At 34.4% G+C, this 18,807-nt stretch overlaps 2 protein-coding genes across 2 annotated transcripts; one reads left to right on the top strand and one right to left on the bottom strand.

Annotated features, from left to right (window-relative positions):
- Positions 1 to 1,997: 1,997 nt before the first annotated feature.
- On the bottom strand, positions 1,998 to 8,644 carry LOC145576347 (peptide deformylase 1B, chloroplastic/mitochondrial-like). The gene is made up of 6 exons (XM_081634117.1): positions 8,383 to 8,644; positions 8,085 to 8,223; positions 6,673 to 6,865; positions 4,688 to 4,798; positions 3,283 to 3,345; positions 1,998 to 2,391 (listed from the first exon to the last, which is right to left on the bottom strand). Exons 1-6 carry the CDS (start codon positions 8,594 to 8,596, stop codon positions 2,290 to 2,292), a joined length of 822 nt encoding a protein of 273 aa, XP_081490243.1. The 5' UTR covers positions 8,597 to 8,644; the 3' UTR covers positions 1,998 to 2,289.
- Positions 8,645 to 11,134: 2,490 nt separating this feature from the next.
- LOC145574606 (glutamyl-tRNA(Gln) amidotransferase subunit A, chloroplastic/mitochondrial-like) lies at positions 11,135 to 18,747 on the top strand. The gene is made up of 11 exons (XM_081632435.1): positions 11,135 to 11,294; positions 11,924 to 12,594; positions 13,506 to 13,817; positions 14,238 to 14,417; positions 14,508 to 14,602; positions 14,850 to 14,925; positions 15,043 to 15,120; positions 17,298 to 17,391; positions 17,481 to 17,530; positions 17,878 to 17,991; positions 18,283 to 18,747. Exons 2-11 carry the CDS (start codon positions 12,025 to 12,027, stop codon positions 18,373 to 18,375), a joined length of 1,662 nt encoding a protein of 553 aa, XP_081488561.1. The 5' UTR covers positions 11,135 to 11,294; positions 11,924 to 12,024; the 3' UTR covers positions 18,376 to 18,747.
- The last annotated feature ends 60 nt before the right edge of the window (positions 18,748 to 18,807 follow it).

The following is an 18,807-nucleotide window of genomic DNA, read 5'->3' as shown; positions in this document are numbered from 1 at the left end:
GAGCACCAATATCCTGAGTCTTAGCGAACGCCTGAACCCGCTTCAGCAACGCAATAGCATCCTTCTCCAATAGCAACGCAATATTATTATTATTATTATTATTATTATTATTATTATTATTATTATTATTATTATTATTATTATTAAATGAGAATTTTAATTTTTTAATACCTTTATTCTCGCCTATTTCTAATACGGATAATATAACAAAATTAAGGGAGTTTAACAACACAATTTAATATTATAAACACTTTATCTATGCATGTGATTATGTAAGAAAATTTGATTAATTAACATTTCATTTTTTTATTTGTATCTCTATACTTTCATATATTATCATATTTTAAAAATTTAACAAATATCATTCATGCCTATTAGGTGTAATACATAATTTTACATACTTATTTGGTTAATAAAAAGAAATTTAATTTGATACTAATTTGTCATTGAATTTTTAAAACATTCAAATGGTCTAACATGTAGTTTAAATACTCATTTGTCTAATCGACACTTTTGTTATATTTCATGTTTTATTTTATTATATACGCAAAATAAGAAGATAATAATAAAAAACACAAATTCTTTTTTACCACAAAACTTCTAAAACTTTTATTTTACCACCAAAAAAAATTCTAAAAATTATTTTTTAATTTACCTCCTACCGTCAAGAAAACCGTTAAATCTAACGATTTTTAAAAAATTATTCGATTTTCGTACGCAAACCATGTTCTTCATAGGTTTAGGGGGTATTTTGACCGTATGGTTCCAATTTGAGGTCAGCATCGACAAAAACTGATCATAAATTCCTCGTTTTGCGTGATTTACACAAATAGAGGTATTTTATAGTAGGAAAACGAGTCATTTACGATCATTTTTTTGTCAATTTTAACCTCAAATTAGACTCGTAGGGCCAAAATGCCCCCAAAACCTCTTAGTTCCCTGTATAGCATCTACTTCTTCCAACTCTATCAGCTCATTGCTCTTATCACTCCTAAGAAACTCTGATCTATCTATTATAAACAACTGTGGTTCTTTAAACTGACACTTATGGTTTCTCTCATAAGGTTGATCACAGTAGTAACAAAGACCCTTAGCAATCTTTTTTGCTCTTACATTTATTGGGTTATATTTATAGGGTCTGGAATTCTTTTGTTGAGAGGTTTTAGAAACAGATTGATTTATAGAAGCTGAATTAGACACTTTGTTTGATGCTATTACCGATTGATATGAATTCCCATGTTTTACTGACTATGCATAAGTTGTCTTCCTGTAACTAGATACAGAAGAATTCTGGCTTAAAGAATCTGATCTTCATGTAACCTTGCAAACTCAAATGCCTAAGAAATAGTTGCAGGTTTGAAAGCTTACAAATGGCCTAACATAGGGTTTAAGGCCGCTTGTAAAGCTATCAAGAACATTTATAGGTAACACATGACTACCCAACAACATAGATCGATCTTGCACTTTCAAAAATATCTTTGCAATCCTCCAATGAATCATCCTGCTGCAAAATATCAATCTGTTCAACAATGTTCCAGTTATTTTCTTTAAATCTAGCATTAAGATCAGTCACAAAATCATTCCAATCAATCACAAAAGTTCTCCTAGCAGACATGTTATTCATCATTACCCATGTTTTAGCTAAAATACTTTGAAACACTTCTTAACCCATATTGATGACTACCATCAAATTTAGGAAACTCAATTTTAGGATTCACACCTAAAAGACTGCTGGAATTGCTTATATCGGAAACTGGGGTTGGTATTGAATTCTTGCACTGGGACTTTCCCTTGACCTGAGACATTGTGCATTGTTCTTGTTTTGCAACAATTTGATCAGTTCATCAAATTTTTCATCAATTTTCCCAAATTTGACATCCATTTTCTTAGAAAGTTCTGCATTCCACTGTTCTTGAGAAAATGGAATTGATCAAGAAGATGATAAAATATAGAAGAATAGAGAAATAGAAGAAGAAGAGAGAGAAAGAGATAGAATGTGATAGAGAGAAGGAAGAGGAATTTTATTAATTTTCTGAATGAATACAATTGTTGTACAACGATGTATTATAGCTAAAAAAGTACAGCTTAACAGAAAATGCTAACTAATTCCTAACAGAATCCAGTTATTCTAACTAACTTGGCCAATTATACATTACAATGTGGCATAGTTCGTTAACCACATCAGGCGGTTCAAAAGAACAAGAAATCTGGGTCGTATGGCCGGGATGATCAACCTTTGAAGTCTGAAGGAATTTAGCCTTTCATGGGTAATGTCGTAGTAATTCTTGATTAAGATTTTCCAAAACCAACACCAGTTTTCCTTCTTTTTCGAGTTTCAATGCTCTCGGGTCTTGACAATCCAGTGCTTTTCTCATACTTTAACTCCAATGCCTGTTTTGAGTTGCACACGGAGAAAGTTAAAAAGGTAATTCTCTTTAATACAAGTATTTCTTTTTTAAAAACAAATATTGGACCTTATGCTAATTTGCACAAAATATAGGTTACGGAGTAATATGTGTATATGTGATATAACTTCTCGTGTAAGTTGCTTTATCTCCTAAAGCTAAACTCATAATTTAAATTCACAAAAGGTTCTATGCTTACCTTATTTTTCCAAAATATTGCAACAAAATTGCATCAACATATAATTTTTTTTTTTTTTGAAAGAGCATCAACATATAATTTATAACAATGATAAATGTTGGAAGTTGAATACATAAGCAAACAAAATCCCACAAAAATCTACTCTACTTAACAACATGATACTTGAGATAAATAAATGACTTTTTATCATTATATGAGCTGCACCCTGCACAACATCAGGAGAATAAACCTGAAAAACCAGTGCCACTTCTAGTAGTCCCAAAGTTTTTTTAGTCCATAATCCTTTTATTATATCATACTTGAAATGGATTTTATTACCTGTTACAGTTCATCATTCATGATACTGGCAAGCATCAATTATCAACTCTCAAATATATACTGTAACTCCTGAATGTTAAAGTTAAATAATGATGAACAAGCAAAACATGTAAATCCCTTCTTTCAGCAATCCAGTGCTAAGGCTAAACTGTAATGAGATGAAATATCTACAGAATATTCCTAGACAACTTATTGGGTTCATTTCACTACTAAACTCATCTATAAGCTAAGGCTTAATGAAAAATTTTCTTTCTTTTTTCTTTTTTCTTTTTTAAATAGAACTCTACAAGTCCACCAAAATGAAGGAAAACCAAATTACTCCAATTCAATCATTTGAAAAGCCTCTGATAACCATGTTACCTGTAACCCATCACGTATGGTGTCAAGTTCTTCATCTGTCATTCTCTCAAAGAAGAGGATGCCCTGAAAATTTGTGAGAAAGAATGTAAGATGTAAGCTATAGAGGATACACTAGCATTTCAAAACAAAATGAAAACTCATACATCCTCTTATTCTAGAAAAATTGCAAAAGTAAAGACATCTTCAATAGTCATATACCAACTTTAAGGTATACAGCCAAACAAATTTTTGATTCAAAAATGTGATAAAAGAAGCAGTAGGGATAATTTTGAGAGTTTTGTCTATATCCAATGACAAAGTTAAAAAGTTAGTAGAGAAAAAAAAAAAAAAAAAAAAAAAAGATAGTGGATCATATCAACCAAGACAAACAAAATACTCAAAAGGCATTAGAGTGAAAGCATGAATATTGATGTTGAAAATATATATCAGAGGAAAAAAAAAGGGTTATCAAGCTGCTCACAAGGTTAGCAGCACAAACAGAGAAGCCAGTGGTGGTGAGCGCTCAAGGTATGAAGTGAATGGAATGGGGTGAGATTAAGATCAGGGAATGAATTTCCAGAAAATAACATGATGGTCCATAGCTTTTATAAGCTTGTCAGGATTTGCATGGTGAAAAGCATATAAGTATATAACAGAGGATAATATGAAAAGAGTAGCTTGAATATTAATAGAAGTATTAAAAAGAAGAGGATTCAATTATGTGATGTTGTTCGAAGTATGATGAATTTAGAAACTTGGACGTCAATACAACAACAACAAAGCCTTAGTCCCTAAATTTTTTAGGGCCGGCTAACATGAATCGTCATAAGGATTTGTACGATATAGAGAGACTTGGACGTCAATATTGACAAAAAATAGATTAATATCAAAGAACAAACAATTTAAAGATTAAACAATTTCACAGATGCTTATTGCTTCAGATGAGTGACACAACTTTGAGACTCTGTGACAAGTTTTACATCAAAAATAAAAAAAAATAAATAAGCTACAAATCGGAAAATTAAAAGATTTCCATCATGATAAACAATACTCCCTCCGTCCTTTTATTAGAGACCCATTTCTCTTTATTATGTGAGTAATAAATTTTATAAATAGGCCACTAATTTAGGGACGGAGGGAGTACATGACAAATTAACAACAGGGCATGGGAGTATGGGACTCTTGTTCTACAAAATCATACTTGACATAATATGCTCATTCACTTTAATAGACGCCATGATTACTAATCCAAATTCCTAGACGAGTTTTATTTTGATTTTTAATAATATTACATAGCTTCGTAAGTTAGAAGATTTACTTTGGTCAATCCAGCAGCAACCCACCCACCCACCCTCCAACCCTCAAAAAAGAAAATAGTTAAAAAAATAAAAATAAAAAAAGAGCAGTAACAGATATCGTGGCCTACCTGCAAATGGTCAAACTCATGTTGGAATACGCGAGCAGGAAGGCTGGATAAAGTAACTGTGAATCTTGAACCACTAATATCCTGGGCATTAATCTTTACAGATTCTGGTCTCTGCAACAAAGATCATAGACATTAGCATGTGAGACCAACCTCAACAAAGTTAAACAGAAAAAACAACCGAAGTACTACAGCTGAAAGCATGTAAAGACAGATGTATTTCATTCAGTGGTCAATCTGGTTGCTTCACCAAGGAGTCTAGCATTTATGACTTTGCAGTTTGCACAACCCAACCAGAAAATAAAGAAGAATTGGATAATGTCATTACTGGAGAGGCTAAATAAATATGTGGTATATTACACTTACACTATTACTATAGGGACATACGTTAGTGTAAAAAGAACAAATAATCGTGCTAGTTTAAGCTCAGGTTAATGGTTATCCTATATTCCTATGGAGATACAAATAGTGCATCAGTAAAGTTATATCATTGTTGTGTTCAATGACAGTCAAAAGAACCTCAGTAATAGGGAATTAATCTTAGTTTACAAAATTTCTCTCTTGGTTGAAGTGAATTTAATTTCTATTGATCTGCTAAAGATGTATATAACTCGAGAAGGATAAGGGACAAAAACTGTGAACCATGTCTTAAGTGTCTCCCTCATGCAACTTGATCAATAAGAAGAGGAAACAGAAAGCATATTGGAGACAAACGAAAATATTCATTGATGGTGAAAACTAAGAAAAAACATGTTTGGCATCAGTTTTAAAATTCATCAAATGAGCAGATGGCTATAGAGTGAGAACTAGAAGATTCAAGCTATATGTTTGACAGCCCATCCCTTCCATTTACAATGCCCAACCACCACAATCTTAACCCAGCATAGAAAATGTGTTTTTGAGCAATGGATATGTAATTCCAAGACAGTTTATAATGTTAATTCTACAGAACTTGTAGATAACAGCTATCCAGCACAAAAAAGGGCTACATGCACTGCACATGAATTATGGTGCATAACAATTTGAACAAGCCAATATTCATTGCTACACTGCATATAGCTCCAGAAGTAACCATATCCAATATTATGGTGCATAACAATTTGAACAAGCCAATATTCATTGCTCCACTGCATATTGGCACATTTCCAGAGTTCAGACAGATGTTAGATTAATATTACCTCTTTAATTAGTACCCAAGCTCACTAACTATAGTTGAGATTACCTTCAGCAGAGAAACTTCACTAAAGCCTTAGTTTTTCCCATATATTCTGTTCAGTAATTGCTACCTAATTAACTCATGCCTTAGAAAATTCAGTTTCCTGCAAGATTACTAACACATGTCCTAGTTTCTAACAAGCATATCAAGCCACAGAAGTCAAGCAGCCACACTCAAACGCTCCAACCCTCTGGACCAAACATGAGTTTAGCTGCTCATATTCTCATGGTTGGAAGAGCTTTATAATTGTGGGAGCCTATGGGTAGCCCAAGACCAAAAACTCGGCATGGGATGCGCTAGGACCCACCTTTACCTAGATAGTAGAAAGAGAGAGAGATGCGGAAGAAGCGTATTAACAAGCTCAATGTTATTTAGCATAGTTTTGCACATTCATATTAGTGCCTACACTACACACCACCCATTCAGTTTATATATCATGGTAAATTATTGATGAAAAAACATAGTATGTGGTATGACAAAGAAGAAACAATATTTACTAATTACTATCGTAAAACTTTTCACACCACAATTGTTCAAGCCAGCCTAGCATTCCAGCCGCAAAAAATTAAACTCCATAAAACTTCTTTTAATTTTTCAACATATATTAAAGGAGCTTGAAAGCGATAAACAACTAGACATGACCTCACAGTCAATTGTAATCAGTTAATTGAACAACACTCGCTACATCTTTCACTGAAAATAATGTAAGTCACAAATGCATCAACTATCATGTTGCATGAGAGCTTTCATCATCTGGGTAGAATAAAAGTACCTGTACATCAGCATATAATCCAGGAAATGATAGACAGCCCTCATTAAAAAGTGTTTTCTTTAGCGAGTACTGGCTCACACTTGGATTTACAAGAACAATTTCTTCTCCCTCACCACGCTCACCAACAGGGTTAAACACCATAAGCTGGACGTTAATGCCTACTTGAGGAGCTGAGAGTCCAATCCCATCAGTTCTGCGGAAAAGGAAGCCAACAAGTATTGTTCACAAGTTCACAACCCTGTAAATAAAAGTCATAATCTAGAAAAATTATTACTCACCACCTAACAGAAATATTTTGTAAGTAATATCACAAGTCAAAATACAGAAATAGCATTTCACTATTAGCCATAAAACTATAATTCCAATATTCCATCTATAAAATATAAATAAAAAAATTTCACCACTTCCCACCTCCACCCCTCAAATGATCCTCCCTTTGCTTTAGTATTTCAGTTTAAGATAAGACATTACAAAGGTAAAAAGCCTGTAACAGCTTATACCATCACAAAATGAATCCCCATCGTTCATGTTTTGAGCTTGCAAAAACCTACAGAGGGATATGTGCCCCTAGTCATTGTGAGGCTCCCTATTGAGATTACTACACATTTTTGATTGAGTATATTTGCACAAATCAACCTCTGTAATTATAGATTATAACCAATGATCCTTGAGGTCATCATCCCACCCAACATAACCTTGGGGACTTGTGGTATAGTGGTCTACGGTCATAAGACATAAGTTGGTCATGTCATTTGTTAAGTCACTCGAAAGAGCAACAGACAACACAAATGTAAGCCATCTCTTCTTGAAACGCACCAATATCCTCAATTTAATCCCTAAATCCAAGCAGCAAAAAAATTTAAAGTCTTTCCTCCTCACCAAGGGAGCACCAAACCCCAATGCATCAGTTTTGTTTTTCTAAAACAATTCCAAATGAAGCTCCGAGACAAAAGGTATAACCTCCAAATCCTCCAATACTAGGAATACTAATACTTTATTGCACTAAAAATTAATGAAGATAGCATTTATCCATATTGAACACATTTCATATTTGAAAACCCGTTAGAAAACTTAGAGGACACCCTTCTTAAGACTATAGAACGACATTTACCTCTAGATTATAGATACACACTTCACCCTTGATTTTCACCAATCACTCTTGCAATTACAATTATCTTAATTCTAATCTTCTAAATTATACCATCTAAATAGAAATTTACTATAGACTACTTAATATTCATCAAGAGAGTAATTGATATCAAAATTAAACAGGAAGAACAATTAATACAAACAATTAAGCAAAATAATCAAATTAATATGCCAATTCATCCTGCAATCATATAGACAATATCATAATTTAAGTATTTAACTACGATATAAATACATAACAAATTGTCCCAAAAAAAACTTACTTGTACATAACATCAAACATTTCATCAACCAATTTCGTCAAATTATCATCAAACTTATCAATTGGCTTGTTCTTGGCTCTAAGCTTTGGGTCTGGATATTCAACAATTTTCAGTGGTGACTCAAACTGCAAATCAACACCTATATTCAAAAAATCAAAACCCACAAAAATTTACAAATAAATAAATTACCCAAAGAAAACCCACAAAAATTAACAAATAAATTACCCCAAAAAAAAGGAAGAAACCCACAAAAATTAAGAAATAGAAGAATGAATTGAAGTGGGAAAATGAGGCATACTTGAAGCGAAGTCGTTTTGTTTGGTGGAGAAGCTTCGTTTGGCCATGGCAAGAACTTTGGTAGTGTTAGTGCAGTGAAGTGTAAGAGGTGAGTTAGAAGGAAGAAGAAGAGTGAAGGAGGAAGTGGGGAAAGAGAGAAGAGATGAACGAGAGGAGAGATGATGTTGTGTCCATGGATGTGGATGATGCTGTGGGAGTTTGCTTGAGCAATGCATTTTTTTGTTGCTTGTTTTTAAAATTTTAAGTTCACTAGAATGAGTTGTATGACTTGGTATGGTATTTAAATGTGTGATTAGCAAACCACCTATTGACCTATAGAAGGTGGTAGCATATCTAGCAATCTCAAAAGTTGAAAGATGTATAAATCATGTTAAAATGTGTAATTGGTAATTATGGTAAATGTGAATCACGAAATACCGCCCATTAAATTGATTGAACCGTCGACAAAACTAGTAAAAGGATAACAATACCCTTAATTATTCCACTTTATTCTAAATTAGCTTTCTCTCTCCTACATCATGTAAGTGATGTAACCACACGTCCACCACCTTAGTAACCTACTAACGTAAAATGTCGTTGGTGACCACCACTACCATAGCAAGTTAGCAACCAAGAACTACAACAAAGAATGTTTTTTCTCGTGCAACTTAGCCACCATTCACCAACGACACAACCCATGATATGAAACCCATCCATGACCACAAATGAGCCTTAGCCCCAAAATGGTAGGTGTTTGCATGTCCTCCTCCATTAATTTCCTCAACTTTCATTGTTGAAGAATTCAAGCTTCGTTGTTGACGATCGACTAATGAGAGAGGTAACACCCACTTAACGCTTTTCAAGCCAATAATATGTAAATGACGATTTCATCACAAGTGGCATGTGCAAAAAGACTTTAATATCCCCCGGAGAAATAGAATTTGTTTCTCATGTTGTTTTTTCTTGAACCGCGGCTGCTTGGTTCCTCATATTGTGAAATATTTTTTTGTTTCTCCATAAACAATGATTAAACCCAAATGAGAAGTGTTTGTCATTTTTTTTTTTTTGAGTTTTCCTTCTGCATTGATTTCCTCAACCCCCATTATTGCAAAATTGAAATTTTTTTTTACTTCATCAATATCCCAATATTTTGCAGATCCCAAAATTTTGAGTTTTTCTTGAATTGGGGCTGTTTGATTCCTCATATTGAGATTTTTTTTTCTACACTGACAATAATTAACCCCAAATGATAAATGTTTGTCATTTGCTTGTGAGTTTTCCTTCTTCATTGATTTCCTTGACCCCCATTATTGCAAAATTGAGAGCTTCATCAATATCCCAATACTGTAGCTGATAGAGTCAATATAATTTACCATCTTATACTGAATTAATGAAATTAAATGACATGAATAACTCATCTTTTTTACATGAAAAACAAGCTTGCCCCTTTGATATGCTTCCAATGTTTCCCATGTTGAAAAATTTGTATTTTCTTGTTTTTTTTTTAAAAAAAAGGTGTAGAGACCAAAACCTAATACTTTCTCCATTTTTTTAGTTAATACCGTTTGACTTTTACACTATTCACACAACACGCTTTGAGTCGCTTTTGTGGTTTATAGATACGATAAAACATATTCATGTGGGATTTTGTTTGAATCGTCTCAATGTATATTTAGAGATATTAATCGTTATAAATATACGTTGGCAAGCGTGATAATATAAAGGTGTCAACTAAAAAAAACAGAGGAAGTAAATATCTTCATTTGATGTAATTTTTTTTTTTCACTATCTCCAACATAACCGTGGATCTATATCATTCCTTGATCCATCTCAGGTAAGCTTTTTATTTTTTTGTGTTTAGAGAGCGACAAGGGCAGGGGTGAGAATCGATCACAGGATTTCCTAGAACCGAGAGGGAAGCTCTAACCACTTGAGATATCCCTCACTCTCCTTCTCAGGTAAGCTGATTATATTACACTCATTTGTGTTGCTTCCTTGCCATCAATCTCTTCTTGGGTCTTATAGAGTTATAGTATGTCATGAACACATGAAGTGTCCAACTGTAAAGTGAACGAGGTAAGTGTATCTAGATGTGTCAAAAACCTACTCAATTGACCCAACCTGAATAAAAAAAATAAATTCAGTTTTAGACATGTTTGGACACAATAATTTAGTATGAATTAGATATAAAAATAGACCGACTCGAACCGACTTCACCAAGCTTGACCCGAACACCAGAATTGACATATTTTTGTGTCTATACCATTATCCTTGTCCGATTACCAGCAAGAGTATGTTAAAATGGTAATTAACTTGATGTCACTTAAAGGAGGCATTGAGTTTAAGCCTAACTGAATGTAGAAATTCTTGTTGAAAGATTCACCCACCATAAGCCATGTGTATGACTCTGGTCGAATTCGAATATTGTCGAAGTTAAATTTCAGTGAATTGGGTGGGCATATTAAAAAAATATATATATATCGATATATGATTGTAAGACATAACTATGACATCAACATGACCTTTCTTCTCAATTCAATCAATCAAAGCCTTAATCCCATAAATAGGGTCGGTTACATGAATCAAATTTGATTATTCCGTGTAATTGTCGAAAAACTTTCAACTGTTTTTTTTTTTTTTTTTGGAAACGAGGGACAAGCCCCAAACTGTAATTTCCTTACCACGGTAACTTATATGGGGTAATGGGTTTACCATTATCACCTTACAAAATTACCTAAATGCCCCTGAAATATGGAGTAATGGGTTTAGTGGTTTACCATTATCACCTTACAAAGAAAAAAAAAAACGGATGAATGTAGCCCCCTACCTTCTCCTCCTGCTACTCTCTCTCTCAGTTCTCCATTGAATTGCACTCAACGTTCTCCATTGAAGCGCCTTCTGATACTTTTATCTCCCATTGAAGCAGCTTCTTAGGTAATTTCTTGTTTCTTTCCTCCCTTAAATTATTTATGAACCATATTTGATTATTGAATCAAATTTAGTTTCTACTGGATTGCAGAACCCTTTAATGTTAGAATTTAGCTATGAAATCAGACCCCTTCTCCCTGGAATCAGGGACGGGACTGATTATTAGTGAAAATTTGTAATGCTTTACTGATTTTTCATGGTATATATACTAATTTCATTATATACTGATTTTTCTGGGTAATTATATGCTGAATGTTGATTGATTGTTGCTGCGAATTGGTAATTTTTGTGTATAAATTATGCCCTAACATAAATTGATAAATTGGTAATTATATGCAAATTGATTGTTGTTGCAAATTGTGTAATAGAACTTGATACTTGTTAATTTAGTGTTTAAATTATTCAATTGTTGCTTGACATTTATTATTTGGGTTCTTGATATGTAAAACTAAGTCCTTTTATTTGTGTGTGCGACGATGCTCATAACACTTTGTTAGTTTGTTTAGATGTTTTACACAAAATGGTTCTTTTTGATGTCAATTATATAGTGGTACATTGAATGAGTTGTAGAATTCTCTTTCTTTTTGATACATTATATGCTTTGTAATTTGTTGTACCCGTGTCCCCTATTTTAGGATTGCCATTTTGTCGTGTCCGTTTTGTACCCGTGTCCGTGCCTATATCCGAACTGGTGCATCCTATCATAACACCCATTCTACACCACCCCCGTGCAAAAATGCTAACCACTGTGCACCACCACCAACGAGTCCTCCTCCTCCACCGCTCTCCTCACTTCATTCTCTCTCCTAAACCTCTCCACTCCTTCACTCTCAAATGCCTCTCTTCTTCCTCAACCGCCTCTCAACCCGTCACTCAACCACCCACTACAAACTTACCCACTTCCCAAATCCTCTCAATCCGCCATTCTCTCCTTACCCGCCAACTAACCGCTGTCGAAATCGCTGAGTCTTACTTGACTCGCCTCCGAATCACTGAACCCAAACTCAGGAGCTTCTTGCATATTGCTGATGAAGAGAGTATTTTGAGGCAGGCTGAAGAGGTTGACAGGAAGATTGAGAGGAATGAAGAAGTGGGGTTGTTGGGTGGTGTTTTGGTGGGTGTTAAGGATAATATTTGTACTTCTGATATGCCTTCTACTGCCGGTTCGAAGATTCTAGATGGGTATCGGCCACCTTATGATGCGACGGCCGTGAAGAAGGTGAAAGAGTTGGGTGGAATTGTTGTCGGGAAGACTAATTTGGATGAGTTTGGGATGGGTAGTACCACTGAAGGTTCTGCTTTTCAGGTTTGTATCATATTAATTTTTTATGCTTTGTCAAATTTGCATATAAAATTTTACTTTCATCTATATGTTTATTGTATGTTGTATGTAATAAGTTTGACAATGTGCCAACTAGCTCAATTGATTGAAGTCTTGGGGTGGTACATAATACCTTGGATTGGGATTGAATCTCGTGTACATCATTGGAGAATAGTGATATGGATTTTAATCCGCATTAGCAAGGGTTTAAGCTCAAACCTTTGTGAGTAGTTTTGGGGATCTAAAGTGATGAATTTAATGGAAATTGTGACTAATTGTTAATGATGTGTGCCATTGGTTGATGAAATAATTAAGGAACTGAGGCAATGAATTACGAGGCTGTTTTTATGGTTTGTTTTTTGACATTATCTTTAGCTTTTTGTGAAGTATTGTTGAGGTAAAATGATTGGCGAAAAAGCCATAGTTAGGTTTTAGTAAAGGTAAATTATTCAGTTGTTTATAATATAATGTCAGGCCCTTGAGGGTGTGAGCTTGAGGAATTTGGGTAAAATTTATGACCTTGAACTTTAGAATTGAGTGAATTGCAAAATTTGTGGAAAATACCACATTTTACTAACTGTACCGGTGATTGTCTTACAAAAAGTCAAAACAGGAAAATTTTCAGTTTCAGAGGGAGTATAATTCAATAATGTTTTCTAAAGTGCTTCTAATACTTTTTGGTGGAAATGCTTAGTCCTAGTGGACCACATTATGAAGTGATACATTAGTAATTAAGTATGCCGTTTATGATCTAAGGACTTTAGAAATTTTGATTAGATAGATGTTGCATCTAAAATGAATGTTTTGAGCACTAAATATTGTGAAAAAAAAACTTTTCAGTCTTAAAATTTCTCTATGATAATTGGTTGGTTTACTCGGGTCATGCATCTGTTTAGGTGACCACAAATCCTTGGGATGAGTCATGTGTACCAGGTGGATCATCTGGTGGCTCAGCTGCAGCCGTTTCTGCAAGGCAATGTGTGGTGTCTCTGGGAAGTGACACAGGTGGTAGTGTGAGACAGCCCGCATCTTTTTGTGGGGTTGTTGGATTGAAGCCAACATATGGGCGTGTCTCAAGATATGGACTTGTGGCTTATGCATCATCATTGGATGCTATAGGCTGCTTTGGTACATCGGTTGCTGATGCAGGGATTCTTCTTCAAGCAATTTCTGGGCATGATAGATTTGATTCTACAAGTAGCATGCGAGTAAGCATTCATAAATCATTTTTTACTTCGTAAGCAAAGGATCACAGTTCCTCCACCTACATATTGCTATACAGAAAGTGTGTAGCAAATATGTGGGTTGGATACTCAAATTTGGCTTTTCATGCTCATTAGTTATTGAGATGAAATAATTAAACTCATGTACTTGTGTAAATGACTGATTGTAGTTTTTACTTGTGCACTGATCTTGCCTGTTCCAATAATATTGTCAATTTGAAACATATTCTAAACAGATCAAATGCCCTGTTTGGTGAACTTTTCAATCTCTCTGTTTTCTGCAGTTGGAATCCAAAAACAGGTTACACTTGTTGCTGTGATTGAGCATAATTTTTAGAAACATGTGTGCTCGATTCATGCTGTAGATTTGTTGCATTCTCAGCTTTGGCATATTGTGCTTTCCAGGAAGTTCCGGAATTCATATCAAAATTCACTTCTTCAAATATCCTGGAGTCCAGGCCACTCCAAGGACTCAGAGTTGGTATTATTCGCGAGACTCTTGAAGACGGTGTTGATGCAAATGTGGTGTCTTCAATTCGTGCAGCTGCTTCACATCTGGAAGACCTTGGCTGTTCTGTGACAGAAGTAGTTTCCATTCTTTGATACGCCTACTGATTTGTTGATTTGGGCTGACTGGCTAAATTGACATAACCTTGTGTTTGTTCTTTTTTGCAGGTGTCACTGCCTTCTTTTTCACTCGGGCTTCCAGCTTACTATGTACTTGCCTCCTCCGAGTCTTCATCCAACTTATCACGTTATGATGGTGTTAGGTGAGCTTGCTATGCGTAATAATATTCACTGTAGGGTGAGGAAAGGGGTTTCTTGATAAAGTTGGTTTGTGATTATCAGATTATTTTAACCAAAGCCATGTGGGTATTTGATGCTTTTACTGCTTTGTTGTGAATGAGTGGCACTGTGCTAATGGATTGTACCCTTGTAGTGTTTGAAGATTATTCATCCAGAAAAGGTAGTGATACCATTGAATTGCTAGTAAATGGATTTTATCCTCATCTGTAGGTATGGGAATCAGGTAACTGCTGATGAGCTAACTAATTTATATGGAGAATCCCGAGCTAGAGGGTTCGGTCCTGAGGTGTGTTTATTTAGTGGTGTTTTAGGTTTTAACTGTTTAGGCTAATGCTCATCTGCTTGTCAAATTGTTTTTGTACAATGTCGGTTACATTTTACGATAACCCCCACATCTTTGTAGGTAAAAAGGAGAATATTAATGGGAACATATGCCCTTTCGGCGGGTTACTATGATGCATATTATAAGCGTGCACAACAGGTATCATTGTTTATTTTTATTTTTTTTTATTTATTTTTTATTATGTATGTGTTGCCTGTGACATTATTATGTAGTATAAAAACTGTAAATGTGTTTTTATGTTTGTTTTGTATGTTCTTTTTCCTTTATTTACTTCTGTTAATTTCTTCAAATTTTTTTTTCTATCCTTTGCCATGTGTAGGCTTTATGTTGGGCCAAATTTCATGATATCTCTTATTTATGGATTGGGATTTTGTGAACTTAGGCTGGAAGTTGCCTACTTAAGAGCCCACATTTTAAACAAACTCACATTGAAAATTAGAAGCACTTTTTTTTCTTCTTATAAATAAATAAATAATTTCTTTGTTTCATATTAATCAACATATTCTGACCTTGGGCATTATTCACATAAATTACTTTGAATTCCTTTGTTATTTATACTCCAGCAACAAAAAAAAAAAAAAAAACAGTTGCCATGCGTTATGTTGTTAGATTTGCTCCAATGTATGTATTCCAAATATAAGCGTTATAAGTTTCTTGTTTGAATTTAAAGACATTAATGTTTGAAATTATGCATTTGCGAGTATGCCTAAAGGAAATGTATGATGAAGTATGTAATAAATTTTTATAAATGTCGTATCCCCATACCTATGTCCAAAATCAGGACACAGGTATTTAATGCCATGTCCATAATTTCAAAATTATCCATATATTTCAAATTTCGTGTTGAACACTCGGATTTGGACCTGGATCTAATATTCATACCCTTGTTCAGGTAACATAGCCTATACGTATTGATCTTTACCTCTTTATAATCTTATTGGGAAAGGTAGGTATGATTCCAAAAGGTCTGCTAGCTAAATTGAGCTTTAGCTAGAATTTTCTCAAAAAGAAGCTTGCTTTAGGAATAGTTGTATTTTCTTGGCAGAAGAGGGTTGCCAAGATATCTGATGGGATATCGCCTTGTAGAATATGAAGAAAACATTCTTCTCTTTCATTTCTTGTATTTCCTTCATATTACATATTAATTTATGTAGAATTGCCTCCAAATCTGAGGCTTTACAGAAATTAAGAAAAAACATGAAAAGTCTCGTCAACCCTTGAGACTGGCAAAAGATAATCAAAAAACACAAATGTGTAATGCTGATCCTTTCAGTTCAGATAATTTTAAATAATTATAAGTTTAGATAAGGTGAGACAAAATCAATTGAACCAAACAAAGCCTCAGCTCTTTGTTATGGTAAACAAGGAAGAACATTAGTCAGCTCCAAATAAGGTGAAGATATGTCATTTGGCCCATGATTCATGATCAAAAGACTTTGAAGTTTGGACTCTCACTATGTTACACATATATGGTAGGGCGGGAGAAGGTCATAAGACTCTAATCATCTCTACTACTCTTGCTGTTTCTCTTGAGGGTAGTTCATATTAAGTGTGTAAGCTATGTCTTTGGGGATATTAGAAATCCATGTATAGGCGAGTAAGTGACAATTCCCCATTTGAAATTGTTGCCATTATGCCATAATATCTAAGGGAAGAAGGATGGAAAAAAAAAAAACAAAAACAAAAAAAGAAAGAACCTGAGTTTAGCACGTTTCAAGATCTAGGCTGAAACTATACCAGAATACTAGATAAATGGGTGTGGGATGTTTGAAGTGATCATATACAAAATGCAATATTTGGATTTAAATATCAAGTTCTTTACCACTGCAAGTCTATTTATCTGATGTCACACGCTGTGGATGATCTAGTCCCATGAAAATCACTTCTGCCTCTCTTTCAGCTGGACGTTCCTTCTTCCTTTTTTAAAGAAGTCAACTGTGGAAACCTTATTAACAACTTGCCTCATCTGTGTTCTTGCACGCTTTGCAAACTACTCTGCACTAAACAAAATTATCTTGGGACCCACCTGTCGTCCCACAATTAAATAACAAATATGTGTGTCTTTCTTCAGCATCCTTGCTGAAGACGCATTATTTTGCTTCTTGTAAAGACATGTTTGATAATTGTTTAATTTAACACATCAAAATATGTGGGTGTGCTATACCTGTTGGCATCTTACAGTTTTACCACAACAGAGTAATAAGAACTTGTTATCTGTAAGCACTTGCAGCTTTAGCAGTGGAAGCATTTGTGATTTGTAAGATCAAGTTCTTTATAGAGTCAAGAAGAAATTATTGATTCTGGTAACCTTTCAGGTGAGAACTGTGGTTCGAAAAAGCTTCAAAGCTGCACTGGATGAAAATGACATTCTTATTTCACCTGCTGCACCCTCTGCTGCATATAAAATTGGTATGTCTGACGTTATTCTAAATAGACTTTTGTTTGGTTGGCCTTCCTTTTGATCAAAGTGTTGCTTGTTTCTTTGCCAACATCCATAGGTGAAAAGAAAAATGATCCATTGGCAATGTATGCTGGTGACATAATGACGGTAAGGGTTCTGGCTTAGTCATTTTTCTAACACTGATACTATCGTTTTCTGTTCTTGTCTTCTCTGTATTATGTGGGTATTGGGAATCAGTTGCAAGGGTTCAACAATTGCTAATCTGAGTAGGAACAAACTTTTAAGATTTTTTACCAGTATTGTATCATACATGATTACCTCATTGTTATAATAAAAATTATACTCCACATTACAGAGCTTCTGAACTTGTAAAATATTTACTAGTAACTTCAAGTCCAATTTTGATTATTCATTTACTTGTATCACCGAGCGTGCATTTTCAAGTTTTAATGAAATGCAATGTGTTTATTTATTTTACTTGTCATTTGTCTCAGGTCAATGTGAACTTGGCTGGTTTGCCAGCATTAGTCTTGCCTTGTGGTTTTTCTGAAGGTGGGCCTGCCAGTCTTCCTGTTGGACTACAGATGATAGGTGCTGCATTTGATGAGGTATTGACCTAAGTTTTTTTAGCTGAAATATGTGATGAGTTAGCCTCGGTCTGGTGAATTTGGTCCAGCCCAATTACCTTTTCCCCTCTTATGAAATTTAAATGGAAGACATTTTGTGGAAAGCATTTCATTCTCTCTCTCTCTCTCTCCAAGTTATAATGGATCAATAATTATTATTTCAGTGAAAGTAAAACTTTATTATTAAGTCAATCTTGTTGATACAATATACCTGATCCAAGGAATTGCTGTCTCAGCTGTAAATTCTCATTTGTTTGAAAATGTTTGCTGCAGGAGAAACTTCTCAGGATTGGACATGTCTTTGAGCAAACACTCAAAGGTCACAGCTTTGTCCCTCCAATTGTACCAGCCGGTTTTGCTTCATAACTTGTAAACTTGCATCTCAACTTCTCAAGAGAGGCGTGATCATTCATGACAGTTTGTCTGCATTTCAAGAAGGTTTTGCAGACAATTCGACTTTGGGAACTCTCAAGACCAAGAGCCTAATTTTTAATAGGATAGAATATAGTAGAAGTGATGAGGAGTTTTGATGCCTTGACGGAGCATTTACATGCAAGCCTAAATTTGCTTGTCCCTGGTGCATATGTTGCTTCTCGTATTGTTGGTGCCTACATAACCCATGTAATTCTTGATCAAATATGAGCCATTGTTAGATAATCTTCATTTTATGCCTGCCTATTATTTGTAATTTGATAATAATGTTGATTGCTCAATTAAAATTTTATTTCTGGTGATTCACTGATTAGTGCCTAATGTATAACTGAGATATAAGTAATGTCACTAATATGGTAAATTGTA

Source organism: Chenopodium album, chromosome 13 (genome assembly GCF_948465745.1).
Source record: "Chenopodium album chromosome 13, dcCheAlbu1.1, whole genome shotgun sequence".
NCBI lineage: Eukaryota > Viridiplantae > Streptophyta > Magnoliopsida > Caryophyllales > Amaranthaceae > Chenopodium > Chenopodium album.
The sequence above is the reverse complement of the archived record's forward strand: the minus strand, read 5'-3'. Positions and strand labels throughout refer to the sequence as shown.

What these genes read in the sequence shown, in the direction of transcription:
- LOC145574606 (XM_081632435.1), top strand. Translation starts at nt 12,025, where the DNA reads ATGCTAACCACTGTGCACCACCACCAACGAGTCCTCCTCCTCCACCGC. An exon ending in CTAGAGGGTTCGGTCCTGAG is followed by an intron (nt 14,926 to 15,042) that starts GTGTGTTTATTT and finishes ACATCTTTGTAG; the next exon opens with GTAAAAAGGAGAATATTAAT. An exon ending in CTCTGCTGCATATAAAATTG is followed by an intron (nt 17,392 to 17,480) that starts GTATGTCTGACG and finishes CAACATCCATAG; the next exon opens with GTGAAAAGAAAAATGATCCA.
- LOC145576347 (XM_081634117.1), bottom strand. Translation starts at nt 8,596, where the DNA reads ATGCATTGCTCAAGCAAACTCCCACAGCATCATCCACATCCATGGACA. An exon ending in ATGTTTGATGTTATGTACAA is followed by an intron (nt 6,866 to 8,084) that starts GTAAGTTTTTTT and finishes CCTTTTCCGCAG; the next exon opens with AACTGATGGGATTGGACTCT. An exon ending in GATTATATGCTGATGTACAG is followed by an intron (nt 4,799 to 6,672) that starts GTACTTTTATTC and finishes TCTTTGTTGCAG; the next exon opens with AGACCAGAATCTGTAAAGAT.